This window comes from Wyeomyia smithii, chromosome 2 (genome assembly GCF_029784165.1).
Source record: "Wyeomyia smithii strain HCP4-BCI-WySm-NY-G18 chromosome 2, ASM2978416v1, whole genome shotgun sequence".
Classification (NCBI taxonomy): Eukaryota; Metazoa; Arthropoda; class Insecta; order Diptera; family Culicidae; genus Wyeomyia; species Wyeomyia smithii.
The window spans coordinates 29,720,012-29,734,816 of NC_073695.1; the positions used below are offsets into that span (position 1 = coordinate 29,720,012).

General features: G+C 41.6%; 3 protein-coding genes across 5 annotated transcripts; 2 read left to right on the forward strand and 1 right to left on the reverse strand.

The window, feature by feature from the left end:
• The first annotated feature begins 109 nt into the window (after positions 1-109).
• On the forward strand, positions 110-2,510 carry LOC129725887 (zinc finger protein 90-like). Its single transcript, XM_055682278.1, has 6 exons — positions 110-360; positions 429-1,471; positions 1,526-1,733; positions 1,790-1,959; positions 2,026-2,167; positions 2,232-2,510. The coding sequence occupies exons 1-6, from the start codon at positions 205-207 to the stop codon at positions 2,367-2,369; spliced, it is 1,857 nt and encodes a 618-aa protein (XP_055538253.1). The 5' UTR covers positions 110-204; the 3' UTR covers positions 2,370-2,510.
• On the reverse strand, positions 2,476-12,811 carry LOC129725885 (gamma-tubulin complex component 2 homolog). Of its 3 annotated transcripts, XM_055682272.1 has the most exons (8): positions 11,377-12,811; positions 11,046-11,168; positions 9,679-10,982; positions 8,875-9,623; positions 8,669-8,812; positions 8,411-8,518; positions 2,794-2,945; positions 2,476-2,731 (listed from the first exon to the last, which is right to left on the reverse strand). In XM_055682272.1, the coding sequence occupies exons 2-8, from the start codon at positions 11,096-11,098 to the stop codon at positions 2,689-2,691; spliced, it is 2,553 nt and encodes an 850-aa protein (XP_055538247.1). In that variant the 5' UTR covers positions 11,099-11,168; positions 11,377-12,811; the 3' UTR covers positions 2,476-2,688. The 3 variants fall into 3 exon arrangements, with proteins under 3 accessions (XP_055538247.1, XP_055538248.1, XP_055538250.1); XM_055682273.1 differs by lacking the exon at positions 11,377-12,811 and having other exon boundaries at positions 8,414-8,518; positions 11,046-11,275; XM_055682275.1 differs by lacking the exons at positions 8,411-8,518; positions 11,377-12,811 and having other exon boundaries at positions 11,046-11,275.
• Positions 11,419-14,787, forward strand: LOC129725888 (aspartate--tRNA ligase, cytoplasmic). Its single transcript, XM_055682279.1, has 6 exons — positions 11,419-11,583; positions 12,448-12,599; positions 12,669-13,404; positions 13,468-13,702; positions 13,764-14,146; positions 14,208-14,787. The coding sequence occupies exons 2-6, from the start codon at positions 12,513-12,515 to the stop codon at positions 14,369-14,371; spliced, it is 1,605 nt and encodes a 534-aa protein (XP_055538254.1). The 5' UTR covers positions 11,419-11,583; positions 12,448-12,512; the 3' UTR covers positions 14,372-14,787.
• Positions 14,788-14,805: the final 18 nt, after the last annotated feature.

Here is a 14,805-nt window from a genome sequence, read left to right on the forward strand (position 1 = left end):
ACTCCAAGCCTCAGATGAGTAGCACGAACTCAAATCAAGATAAAACTTAATAAGAGTGTAAAATTTTTCAAATCGGCAACAGAAAAACCGTAGGGCTGCACAAAGCGTTTATTTTGGTTGTGCAGTTTGGTTTGGTGCGCGAAGAATGCAGAAAATAAAATCAGTATTTTGCACAAGTTAACATCGGAAATAATTTGCCTCGAAATGACCATTTTCAACCTGAAAAACTTCCCTAATGTGTGCCGACTGTGTTTGCAGGCGAAATCATCTGCAGAGCTGATAACGTTGGACAGTTATCAGCTGCTTCACCGTGGCACTATTGTGGAAATGCTGGAGGAAATGAGCTTCACGATTCCTGCCGTAAGTGTTGTGGATTCTAACGTAAGAAATGTGTTCTATAAAACGTTCTTTTTTCCATTTCTTATAAGGATTTAGCCTGCTATCTTCCGATGGAAATTTGTGAGCAATGTCTGGAGGTGTTCGAATTATTCTATAAATACAAACGAAAACTGGTTCTGACTCAGCATTTTATTACCTCTCTGGCGGAAGTCAAAGCTGGTAACCAAGCACCACTGCGGGCTCTCTTTGATACCGAGCGTGATCAGCTGAATGTGCTGTTCAAGGATTTGAACCTATGCGATAACGAAGATGTTCAGGCAGATGACTTGATAGGTGAATTTGACGAGTACGAAATCGCGTCGACTCTTTGCGTTAAGGTTGAGACCGGAGAGGAGGAAGATTTGAAGCCGAATTTTCATAGCGAATTCAAAAAAGACTCCAGTGATGAAGCTTCTGAAGATATCTATGACATTCAGGATTTCACGGATGAATTTCAAAAATCTTTGGAGGAACATCAGGAGCCAACCGAGAAAATAACGTCAGAATTTACGTTTCCAGATGAAAGATCTTATATGGAAGATGCAGAGGAAGATCAAAAGTCGCAGTACACTTTGATAGAGAACGAATTCGACGACGACTTTGAGTGCGAACCGGACATCGCAGGCACTTCATTTGAACCGAACCCACGTAAGAGACGACGTTTGCCTCGGTTGCAAGAGGAAGAAGTGGAACCGCAAGATTGCATATTGAATTGTAATTACAGCACGACGTATCCTTCTCAGTTCGAAAAGCACTTGGCGAAAGTTCACGGGACAGAAGAAGGGACCGCATTGCTCACTTGCTACCGGAAAAGCTGCAATGGGGAATTAGTTGATTCAATTGAATTGCTACGACAGCACAAAAACGACGCTCACTTTACCCATATTTGCTTGCTGTGCGGAAAAGTTCTCAAGCATTTGATAGCCCTCGAGAACCATCTGAAGTATCATGACCGGGAACGTGAACCCTTGCTGCAATGTGAGCTATGCGATGAACTCTTCCGAACCCAAGCAGAGGTAATAAAGCACGCCGCGAAAGTTCATTCTGCTAGACTGTCCTTCGATTGTCCCGAGTGTGGACTTAGTTTTAAACAGTGAGTATTCACACTACGTGAAAGTAACGGCTAAACTAAACAATTTTCTTTCAGAAAGCTGTTGCTGACACAACACATGCTAACGCATTCCGTGGAACGTAATTATAACTGTGAACAGTGTGATATGTCATTTAAAACGTCCAATCACTTACGACGTCACATACGGACGGTTCACACGGAGGTCCGCTATACCTGTGAACACTGCCAGATGTCATATGGACGCCGCGATAAGTTACGGATGCACATGGAACGGGTGCATGATGTAAGAGCGCGACACTAGCAGATAATTTCGGATTATTAAACCAGATTTTATTACAGATTCAAACCTACTTCGTGTGTGACATCTGCTGTTCGTCCTTCGAGACGAACGATAAACTGCAAGAGCACAAATATCGCCACGAACATCCGATTGATCTCAACTGTGGCGTTTGTTTGATTGCTTGCGCGACCGCGGATGAGTTTAACGAGCACCTCTGTATAACGTATCAGTGAGTCTATACGGAAATAATCTAATTATGGCTCAACCATAAGATGGAAAACTTTTACCTTTTCAGAGACGACTACGTTTGCTGTAACCGTGACTTTCGGTATCATTCCTACTACAATCGGCATATGTTTCTAACCCATGGTATAAACGTTAACGCTCGAGTGAAACCTAGAACGGGCGTTCTTATGGGAAAACAGCGAGCATTACGAGTTAGTGTTTTACTAAGCCATAGCCTAAAATATGTACACTTTTTCACGCAATCAAACTTTTCAGAAACCGGTGGAACGTTGTACGAAATGCGAGCAAGTGTTTTCCACGCGTAAACTCAAGAAGCAACACATGGATGTGTGCCAAGGTCAGGTCGTTATTTTCGAAATCGAACCGGTAGCTGATGAGACAAATGAAGGCTGATATGCTAACCAATGACGCAATTGTGTGGCGTCTAGCTCTTCCGAGATTGGCAAAATAGTCAGGATTGCTGGAGAGTGACATTATCTTTAGAAAAAAAGCCCCAGAATAAAATAATTGGTCGATTTGCTCGATTAGATAAAATTACCGTTTATTGACGAATGTGACACTAAATGGACCGAATTTTCAGCAGGTAGAGAGCGGCAACACAGTGATAATTATGCTAGCTATTGCAGTAAGCGTTTTATTATTTCTTTTTCTCTGTGATAAGGAACCAACAGGTACGCTTTGGCAATGACACTTTTTATTCGGTTGATAGTTTCTAACTATCAAAGTTATCGCTATAGTAGGAGTTGAAGTTGATCCTAAAAAAAAAAAACAAAGTTTGTTTCAACGATTGGGAAGCTAACTTTTTTCGCGGTCTCACCTGTGGATGAGGTTAATGAACTTTTCCGATGGATTTTGTGTGGCAATATCGGTTATTTTGCGCAACAGTGCCATCAGCTGCTCGGTAAAATCGGTACGAAAATGTTCGACCCGAGCTGAGAAAGTTTCCGTTGGTTCCATCGATGTAGCGTCCTGGGCGGATTAGATTACGATGAATGGTTTTATGAGTTAGACGGGTATTTTGTTATTGTAGCTAACGGAGCTTGTGATATCTAGATGTTTCTTAACGCTAACGGTAAGTGTGTTATGCAAGATTCTGCCTTTTGAAGTAGGTACCTATTTCTAAGCAACTAGTAACTGTTACTATTGCAAAAACTCTAAATTTTGAAGTAGAAAACGAATAACATTGATATTTGCGTGTTAAGTGCTCAGCGTGAAATTTCGGGACAACATACCGAATTCAGAATTAAGTCGAATTTGGAATCGGTTTTGCTACAGAATAAGGGATCGGATTTAGATTTGCAATAGAAATAGCAGTTGAACTCCAAAATTATGTTGGAGCCCAATTTGTAACTGGATTTAAAAACTACGAATTTAATTGAATGCGCAGTTTGATTTTATATTTACTTTGCTGGTTCGAATCATTCCTGATGATGGCCGCTGCTCATTCGTAGCAATTGTCAACCAACTCTATAGGTATGACATTCGGGACAATCGCCATAGGGAAGAAATCAGACACCTGAGGAGAATTGTGGTGGAACATATTCGGAAAATAGATGCATGCCATGCAAACGATAACCGACACAGGAACAGAAGCATGAACACAAAGGAGCGATCCAAGAATTTTTAAGTCGGCTCGAACATGAAGCAGAATGGCAAGACAAAGAAACAATCTCAACAGTTTCCGAAATCTTCAACTGTCGAGTAGACGTGTTCAATGAAAATGGTCCTGTTGTAAGATATAACGAAGCAGGAGCCACGAATAAAACGATAAAAATCGCCTACGTAATGACAGTAAATAGATCAAGGAAAGCAAAGAGAAACACTATGATACTGTCATTCAAATATTCAACCCAATTAGGCATTCCGTAGAACCTCAAGCTCAACATGGCATATCGAAAGGTGATTAAGGAAAAACATGACAAACGAGACCCAAATAAGCCCTCCAACACCAACGACAGTACATCAAGAAACATGCACCGACATGAAAGAACTTAAATTTGGTTCATGGAATGTAAGAGGATTTTCTGACAGATCAAAACAGGCATTACTGGACGCATATTTCATTCAGAGAAAACTGCTGATTGTGGCCCTCCTAGAAACGAGAATGGCAGAATGTTTGGTCAAAAGACCACGGGGTGCTACGGGGGGTATAAAAGTGATCAAAACATGACCACGTGATTTAGGAACTGCCCCATATGCTCACAGCCATGTTATATTGCCTGAAACTGAGAAACTACGTTCTAGGAAAAGGAACGAGCCATTGCCAGATAACTCAAGAATAAAGCTGACAACAAGCACTCCAGAGAGAAAGTTGAGTCATGCCGTAACTAAATCAAAGCTCAAACACCCTAGGTCAAATAACCCGAATATTCCGATTTATAAAAAATACAAAAGAAACATCAGTTAAAAAAGCGGAGGCTACATAAACATCCAGAAGTGAGAAAAAAAATAACAAAAGTGGCTTTATCAAGGTTTTATAGCGCTGTTTTGGCTGTATTAAGCGCTATGAAACTTTGATAAAACCAATATTGTTACTAGGGAGGAGAACCCTTCAACTACCATGCATTCTAGCATATGCATACGATATTCTGCTTGTATGCGAAAACGCAAAGGATGTCGAAAGACTTTTAGAAGCATCGGTCGGTTTGCCGATAAAACAAAAGTCCTTATGACAATGATTCCGAATCAACTACGAATATTGGCAGAAAACTCCAGACCACAAGACCATCTCGAAAGTTCTCTAAAACAGTATGCAGTAATAACACACTGGTTGGTGTACATGCGGGTTGAAAACATGTTGGATATAGACAAAATTGTTCCCCCCTCGACAAATCCATTTTTTGATAATCGGATTCCGTAGGGATATTGCTTGGGATATTTACTGTTACGAGAAAGTGTTTTTCGATTTTGGTAAAAATGGCATATTAGATAATTTTTCAATTATGGGCAGTATTGAGGATCAAGGGAAGATTCTTCAATTACAGCTTTATCAACGTGTACGCGCCGACTAACGATGAAACCGACGACGTTTACGTGCTCCTTGAGAAAACGTATGGAGAGCAATCGCAACACGACATAAAGATCGTCATCGAAAATATGAAAGCACAAGTCGAACGAGAGGAATTCTTTCGTCCCGTAATTGGTAGGAAAAGCCCAATATCACCGACGACAACGGCATGAGGTTAGTGAACTTCGCTGCGGCCAGAGGAATGGCTATTTGTAGTACTCATTTTGCACGTCTGAACATTCAGAAAAACACTTGGAGACACCCCAATGGAGAGGCTTGCTTCCAAATCGGCCGGCATTTTCCAGACGACATAGATGTGCGATCCTTTCGACAGCCGGGTATCTAGCTCGTGGTAGGCACAATTCGCGCTCGGCTGTCCAACGTATTTTAATCGAGATCGACAAAAAAGATACGTCCGAATATGCAGAGGTTATTAGCAGAAGGAGGTGTAAAGTTGATAGACGGATCGGTGAACCAGCTAAAGGGGACCTGAACGAGCAGTAGAAGCACATCCATGGTGCGGTTAGCGAAGCAGCGCGAGAAGTGATAGGCATGATAACGGGAATCTCGAGTAGGTGGTTCGATGCTTAGTGTCTAGAGGTTAGGGAAGAGAAGAACCGGGCCTACGCCAACACGTGAGTAGCAGCTAATCGTGCGGCGCGTCAGGTGAAGGAAAAATACCGGGAGACAAGAGCTGCCGAGAAGAGGCTTCACCGCCGTAGGAAACGTGAGCACTATAGTTATAACTTCGTCATCTCAATAAAACTTATCCAGCGGTCAAATGTTTATTTTAAGTTATGTTGTGATTACTGGAGAAAACCTTTAAACTTCAGTAGGCGTTGATAATTGACAGGAATGTCAAAAATTTGCGTTGGAAAATTTGACTCATAGTAGGCATCATTGTTTGTCTGTCTATATGTCTGCCTAATTCCTAAGGACTCAGAAACTACTGAATCGACAACTGTGAAAATTTGCATTTAGGGGTTTTCGAGTAAAAACTGTAATAAATATGTTGGTATTGCTCTGTCTCATAAGCGTGGGCAAGGGGGGAGTGCTACCAACGATTTTTTCAAACATTCACCCAGAGATGAAGGACACTGGCGCTCTCCGTTTTGATGGTATATTTTGTTTGATAATAACGGTCTGTGGAAGCACCGTGATCGCGTCCTCGCGGAGGCGGAGAATTGCTTCACCAGTCACTTCACGAGGAGCTTCTATAGAACGATTAACGCAATCAGGAACCGGACCGTGCCAGCCCAACAGACAATTTTATTGATTTACAGCTTCTTAAGCTATTATTAAGCAGACTTCGGATGAACTATAGCTTAATAAGCCATTATCCAACAAAATTGTTTGTTGGGTACCTGCCATGTGTAATGACAGCGAGTGGAATCTGATAATCGATAAATCGCAGGTGGCGAAGCGTTGGAAGCAATATTTTGAATTCTTCCGACGGCGCTCTACAGAAATGAGTCGTGGACGTGGAAGGAAGCCGATTGACGAGCGCCTGGGGTCTTCGAGCGTAGAATGCTACGGTCAATACTCGGTGGTAAACTAAAAAATGGGGTGTGACGCAGGCGCATCAATCACGAGCTGTACGAGGTATATAAACACGCTGATATTGTCAAGCTGATGAAACACGGCAGGTTACAGTGGGCTTGCCACGTAGCATGGATGGCGGATGAGCGACCGGCAAAGATAAGACCTCCACGCGCTGGATGTGTCCTGCCGACGAGGATGCCAGAGCAGCGGGTGTAAGAAGCGACTGAAGAGGAGCAGCCCAAGACCGAGTTTTGTGAAGACGTATTCTAGATTCGGCATAGAATCTTAACGATCTGTCGCCATAAAAGTAAAAGTAAGTAACATGGGACTCAATTGAGAAAAATTTTTAAATTCGAAAAAGAGAGTTTGGAACTGGATTTAGAATTGGACTTTCAAACAACATTTGAACTCGTAAAACTATTATTCTGAATTTGATTTGAAAGGCATATTAGATAAGACTTACAGTTGGATTTGAAATTGCATTTGGATTCACTTGGAACTAAATTCGAATACAAAAATGATTTTCAACTGCATTTAGCACTGATGTGGAAAAATGATTTGTAACTAATTGGAAATAAGATTTGGGATGATTTCAGATTGATATGAAATTGAATTTATATTTGGATTCAGAATTAGATCAAAAATTAATTTTGGAAATGAATTTGAATTGTATTAAGGATCGACATTGAACGTTTACTTTACAGAATTGAAAGTTCACTTTTTAAACTTAAATTTTCGATTGCTTTTAAATAAGATTAGGGGTTGAATTTAATGTTGGATTCGAACTTCATGTGGAATAGGATTCAGTTTTATATTTAAAATGGCATATGAAAACCAATTTTAGTTTGAATTCTTGACTTTCAGGCTGAATTTTTATTTAGAGTTGAAAATGACTTCAGAAGTGCAATTTGCAAAAGCTGAACTAGATGTACAATTGGATATGTAATCAAATTAGAAGTAATATTCAGATTTCAGAAATGAATTACGAACAGGATTTGATTAGCATTCGAAACTTAATTTTTAAGTACATATATTAGGACAGACAGTATTGGCTGATGACGAACTACTTGGTTTAGATAATATTATTTTTTAACGGCATCCCCGGTGAACATCGGGTAATAGATTTGATAACAGCGTACGATTTAGTTAAGCAGAATGTGTTATGGGAGATTATATTGATACGTAACGTACCAGCCTTGACACTGAATACAATTAATTTAAGCTCAATGTTACTCGATATTTTACTCAGAAGTGGCTTTTCTATCCCCTCCTCTGAGACCCATGGTTTCAAACCGCTTTTCAGGTTTAGTTAAGTGCACTAAAAATCGAGGAACTGGATTTTGAGCTGAATTTGTAGATAAATTTTAAACTAAATTCGCAAATGGGTTTTGGGTAGTAATTAAATTTGGTATGGGATTCGAAATTTAATATGAATAAAATTTAGGGTTGGAATTAACTCAAGAGTTAGATACGAGGTTAAATTAAAATTACAAAAGGGTTGAGGTAGTCTTTACTGAATTCTCATGACCAATTAATAGGTATACGTATTCTGCAAATTATGTTCTTTGAATCTCAGTTTTTTAAATTATCAACTGTCTCATACAACCGACAATATTTCATCATGTTACAAAAAAAAAAACAACTATTTGTGAATATGTTATTAGGTAAAACATACTTTTCGCTATACTATGGAGTGAAGTTATTCGCTCTAGCTAGAACATAGAGTTTGAATATCAAAATCAGGGTGCATTTGCTAGGTTAAAAAAAGAAAACAACGTGACAAAGCATGACAACCCAGGCAACACAAGTTTTCTAATCCAGTGGTGAAACGGTGAACGTAACAATGAACCAAAGTTCGATGAACGAAAAAAGCACTCTGTAAAACTACCTGCTGACATGCAATGTCATAGTCGGACTCAGAGGACAGCGAAAAGTCATCGGTAGATGCCAACATCGAACCAAGTTCGGCATCAACGAAATGACGCTGTGCCTCCTGCAGTGTTCGGGTTTTTAAACACACACAAGGGCGAAAGATTAGCAGCATCCCATTAGGAGAGAGAAAAAAAATCGAAGAAAAACAACGTTTAGTGTGATCGCACTCGTACGCCACTGAAGCTAGTACGTGATCTGGGTGTGAACTTACCGCCAAAAATGCACAGAACTGGATGCAGATGTTGCACAGATTGATGATTGATTTCAGCAGGTCCGGATCCGTTAGCATGCAGTTTTTTATGCATTGATCTAGAAAGTCCTGATGGTAGTTCAGGACGTCATCGATATTCTTTATCTGTTTTTGTTGATAAAACAAAGATCAGTAATTTATTCCTTTATGCTTCCAAGGTCAGTTACCTGTTTAATGTTCTGATAGAAAATGTGCCAATTGGGTTCGATAACTTCAATCATCATATACGATTCGAAGTTCTGAATAGCGATCAGCATTTTCTGGCGCAATGTAAACGCCGATCGATACAGTTTGGCCGTTTGAGGAGCAAACAGTTTGGTCCGGTTGTTGGCAATCCAAACGCGGCACAGAATTCGTTCGACATACTTCAGATAAAATAACTGTCGGAAGATCATCTGATACTTTGAGATGGTCCACCGATTCAGCACGATCGAAACTGGCCACTGTGCATTGTAGCTGAAGGTGAAACATTCAATTCCCTTGAGCTGGGACGTGTCACCCAACGTGTCCAGAAAAACGTCTTCTTTTTTGACGATTTTCGAAATCTGTGTAACAATTCCGTACGGCAGCAGCATCGTTTTCAGATCGTCATGATACTCATCGTATCGCGCAGATGACATGTTCAGCGTAACCTCCAGTAGATTTTCCAATCGCATAGGACGCAAATTGTCTACATCCTTGTTCAGGTCTTCCTCGCAAGCGTCCATAAACTGCGAAATGAAGTCACCCTGCTGCAGCAGGAAGTAGCGCTTCACGGAGTGCAACCTTCCTATCAGGTTGTACTTGTTCATAATTAAGTTAAGCAAAGAAGAGGACGCGAAATTGTACGCATTTTCGATGGCCGTGATGTACGTCTGCTCGGTGTGAGTGTACTTCAGAGTGATTGTGCTTTGTTGTTGATAATCCGCAGAGCTCCCTGTTAGCAATATTATCAGGTTATTATTTTTCTGCTCGAAAAAAGAACTACTTACCACACTCTCTAATAACATTCAGGTACTTTCCAGTGCGAAGGATCACATCCGCGTACTTGTTCAGAAAACAAGGCACCTTGTCTAGTCGGATTGTGTACTGCTTCTCCCAGTAATCCATCAGCTCATTCTCGTTCAGATCCATTGCGTTGTGTTCGATCAAGAATTCTCGACGGGTGTCATGAATCACGCCGTCCAGAATCCAAAGCTGTAGCATTTCCATGTACGGTACAGCGGCCATTTCCAGCAGATGTATCAACACCTTTTGACTCTTCTCGTCTCCCGTGGTAGAAGTTATTTTATCATGCAGCAGCGTCAGTACACTTCCCCCTTTCGAGTTTGTTTGCCGAATCGTGCTTACCGAGTCCGCTAGGACTTCCATCGTGTGGAACACCGGACGCAGAAAGTACAGCAGCTTGTGGAAAGTAAGCTGCTGCTTAAGAAAGAGTTCCTCCAGTTGGGTTATGGAAAGATAGTAATCGTTGATGATGATTTGCAGGGCGGCACGCAGAGCGTGTAAAACCTGTCCACTTTCCAGTGAACTTGAGGCGGCGACGAAATCCTGAATTTGAGAATAGTGTGATGCTAGCGGGAGAATTTCCCGTACAATATCCTTTAGAGATTCTTCTATTTGATCAGAAACTTGAAATTCCACGGGATTGAACGGTGTGGTGCGCTTTTTCGGTGATATCAGGGAACCCTTCACACCCATCAGACAGTCCAGCAGCTCTTTCAAAACGATCGGTTCTTGGGAACTTAAAGGAATAGCAGAAACGTTTTTGTTCTGCATCGGGTACAGTTCTTCGTAGTTGAAGTTCCAGGAAACCATAGCTCCTTTCCGGCTACCGATGTACTCATAGTTGTGCGACACCAAGGCAGCTGGAATCGATCCTGTTGAACGGTTCGTAACCGCCTGCACAATCTTTTCCTTAATCTCTTGCACATTCTCTGGAGTTACCTGATCGGAAACAATTCTGGTTGACGACAGCGGAGGGCTTTCGAACATGGCAGCTCGCTTCGAAACGGAGTCGCCTACTATTGCTGATTGTTGTTGTTGCTGCTGCTGCTGCGCCAACGCTGACTTCTCAGACTGCATTTGTTTGCAATCCTGCAGAAAAGTGTTCAGCAAGACGACTAGTGCCATGTAGGAATCTTTCGGATTGGAGGACACGAATTCTTCCACGTACTTTGCCCCGTTGGGGGTTGTTTTAAATATCTGCGATAGAAGAGCTCCGAGTCGCTTGTTGTTGTATTTGCCATCCTTGTTGCGAAAAATCGTGAGAACATTGTCCACCGAGTAAGTAATGCTGTGATGGAAAAAAAAAACAGTTGAAGGATTAACAATGAAGTACCGTAAAAGGTTTACTCACCCAGATTTCTTTACTAATTCGGCAAGAACTTTTCTAGCTTTTGTTTCGGACATTTTCTAGTTGGCACTATGGAGAAACTACTTTCGTATCATAGAGAAATGTTCGAGATTTTGTGTAGCTAAACTATAGGATTAAAAAATGCTCACAGATGCAATGGAATGCTAAGCGCTTGTATATTTACAGATGCAAAAATTTTGATGTTTTGGCCGTCAAATTGAATTTGGTATGAAATGCCCTGCGGACTAGACACTGCATGAGCGAATTTTACACCAGATTGTTCGCTACCGCCACTGGTATAACACAACCCTGCCCGAAGTGCGATTCCACTCACCCTAATGCACTCAAATGACAGTTCAGCAGTTCGGCCAGCCGCAAGATTTTCAATCCATACGTGAAACTCGCGACGTGTAGGTTGTGCTTCGCAAAGAGGTGATTTTTCTCGTGCATCCCAGTAAGGTGAAAAATCAAGATTATGCTATATATATCGTCAACAGCGTGTAATAAAGTGTGATTATCGGCAGTTTTATACTTGTTTCAAGTGAGTTTTTTTTATTTCGCAGAATAGTTTGGATATCAGTATATTACGGATATTCGCTTTAGGTTAAGAAGTGAAACTGTTGTACCGGAAGGGAGTTTTTAAAATGTGACAGAAAAAATCCTATGTTTAATTGAGCAACGAGAAATACAGTCGTGGCAATTGAAATGTTTTTTGATAGCATCCAATCTTTGGTAATATTTCCGATAAGAAACAGAATGATGCAACATTGTCGCGATTGTCGGAAACGCTGCATTATTTTTTTTTGGCTTTGCCGTCTGACAGTAGCGCCTACTATTCACCGTTAGTTTCGTCTGTATGCGGTTTTTACTAATACCAACGCAGTATTATGTAAGTTAAACTGTGTTTACCGCATGCCGGCAGTAGTTGGATAGTGAGATTGGTTTTAGAAATTGGTCATATTATTTTAAGATGTCTTAGGTCAAGTACAGGTAGATATAAGGCAAAATTACGGTTCAAGCAAAACAATACACCGAAATATTTCTGAGGATCAATTTGTCCATAGCAAGTTTAAAGATCCAATGTATTAACGTCTATGACGTCGTCAGTAGCCAATCGGAAAAGATGCTGCTCTTCCTACCGCGACTACGATACGTCTGCTAAAAATAGAGCAGCAGAATAACATAATGACGTAGAAGCTCTGCCCACGATCGGCGTTTACATTTGTGACCATTATTTGCGGCGGCTACGGTCTTTCACGCGACCGTGACAGTGAACTTTCGATTGATTAAAGCAAACCAGCAACGGCCGAGTTCTCTTTTTTTTTTTTTTTCAATTGTATACAGCCACTTTATTTTGGTTTTCCCTTTAAAACTCTATGACCTTAACCGAAATTTTTCTTTCTAGATAAGATATACGTTTTGAGTTTCCATCAGTATCGGTAAAAAAAAGACCGGAGAAAGATAGTAACCATGGTAGCGGAAGCCGTTGTAGAAGAGCAAGAACAGTCTAAGAAAGCCGCCAAGAAGGCTGCGAAAGATGCGGCCAAAGCAGCCAAGGTAAACCCCAGATTCTGTTTTAAGTAGACTCGAAAGCTTACCGGTATGTTTCTTATTTTTTCCCTTTAGAAAGCCGAGCACAAAGCGGCAACAGCCGCCGAGAAAGGCCAACAGGAGGCAGGCGGTGCTGAAGGGAAGGACTACTCCGAAGGTTTGTACGGGGTTACCAAAATGATTCAAAGTACGAACAAACATTCCGAGCGTGTCTTCACACCGTTGAATGAGTTGTCCAAGGCCGCGAAAGATTCCCTGGTATGGGTCCGTGGTCGAGTGCATACCAGCCGTAGCAAAGGCAAACAATGCTTCCTGGTGCTTCGACAACAAAGCAGCACCGTGCAATGCGTGGTTGCGGTAAATGATGACAGCGTATCAAAGCAGATGGTAAAATTCTCCGGAAGCGTTCCGAGGGAAAGCATAGTCGATATCAAGTCGACAGTAGTCCCGGTTGCAAACAAAATCGAAGCTTGCACCGAACAAAACCTGGAACTGCATGTGGTGGAATTTTATTTGGTATCGTCGGCGAAGGCTCAACTTCCATTGCAAATTGAGGACGCTGCGCGCCCGGAAAAATCGGAAGATCCTGAGGCGTTGAAAATTCGCGTCAATCAGGACACCAGGCTAGACAACCGAGTTCTGGACCTAAGGACGCCTGCCAATCAGGCTATTTTTCGCCTGGAAGCGGGCGTGTGTAAACTGTTTCGTGACATTCTAGCGGAGCAGGGTTTCACGGAAATTCACACGCCGAAAATCATCTCGGCCGCCAGTGAAGGAGGAGCAAACGTGTTCACGGTCAGCTACTTTAAAGGTGTTTTCTTCAATATCAAACTACTGTAGACTATTCTGTATTAATTTGATATTTTGTGCACAGATTCTGCATATTTGGCTCAATCTCCTCAGCTGTACAAGCAGATGGCAATTGCGGCCGATTTCGATAAAGTTTTTACTGTCGGTGCTGTATTCCGCGCAGAGGACTCCAACACCCACAGACACTTGACTGAATTCGTGGGACTTGATTTGGAAATGGCGTTCAAGTATCACTATCACGAGGTTTTGGACACGATTGGGAACACGTTTACCGCGATGTTCAAGGGCCTTCGTGACAAGTAAGTTTTATGAAAAAAAATCGGTTTGATAGTTTTAAAATACAACATTTCCTGTCGACAGTTACGCTCGTGAAATCAATGCTGTCGGGCAGCAGTTTAATGTGGAACCATTTAAGTTCCTGGAACCTCCCTTAAGGTTGGAGTTTGCTCAGGCCGTCAAGATGTTGCGTGAAGCCGGTGTAACAATGGACGACGAGGAAGATTTATCTACACCGAGTGAAAAGCTGCTCGGTCGATTGGTGAAAGCCAAGTACGACACCGACTTTTACATATTGGACAAATTTCCGCTAGCCGTTAGACCTTTCTACACGATGCCCGACCCAAACAATTCCAAATACTCGAACTCGTACGATATGTTCATGCGAGGCGAAGAAATTCTGTCCGGTGCGCAACGTATCCACGATCCGGATTATCTGGTGGAGAGAGCGAAACTTCACGCAATTGGTAAAAAAATCCGCGAACTTGACTTAAGCAGCAACTCTAATTTGAAATTACCTCCTTGCAGATATTTCCAAAATTGCAGCCTACATCGAAGCATTCCGCTTTGGTTGTCCGCCTCATGCCGGCGGTGGTATAGGTCTGGAACGTGTCGTAATGCTGTACCTTGGACTTGACAATATTCGCAAAACTTCAATGTTCCCCCGTGATCCTAAGAGACTTACGCCCTAGGCGATCGAGTTCGATTTGTCGGCACTCACATGAAGATTTTTTTTTTTTTTACACCTGCCGTTCTTCATTCACACTTCCCAGAGCCATTAATAATCGAACGAAAGGAACTGCTATTTGAATAATTCCTGCGTGAACGCACACGTTAAGTACTATTGCAAAACTTTCATAGAAAGAAAAAGGATTGAAAATAATTTTTCGATCAGCCGAGAAGGAAATAAATTGAATAAAAAAACACTTTCGTTAACTAGTTCAAAAAACAGTGACTTTTTGGGATAGCAATTCGCAGGAGATAGTATACTTAATTGGAACCTGAATCCGGTGTACCGTTGTGAGTCGTGAAAAATGATAAGAGTTTTTGCATAAAAAAAAACGAAAAGATCGACCAGTGAATAATAAAAGTGACGTAAAAATCTGCAGTGGTTGTACTCTGGAAC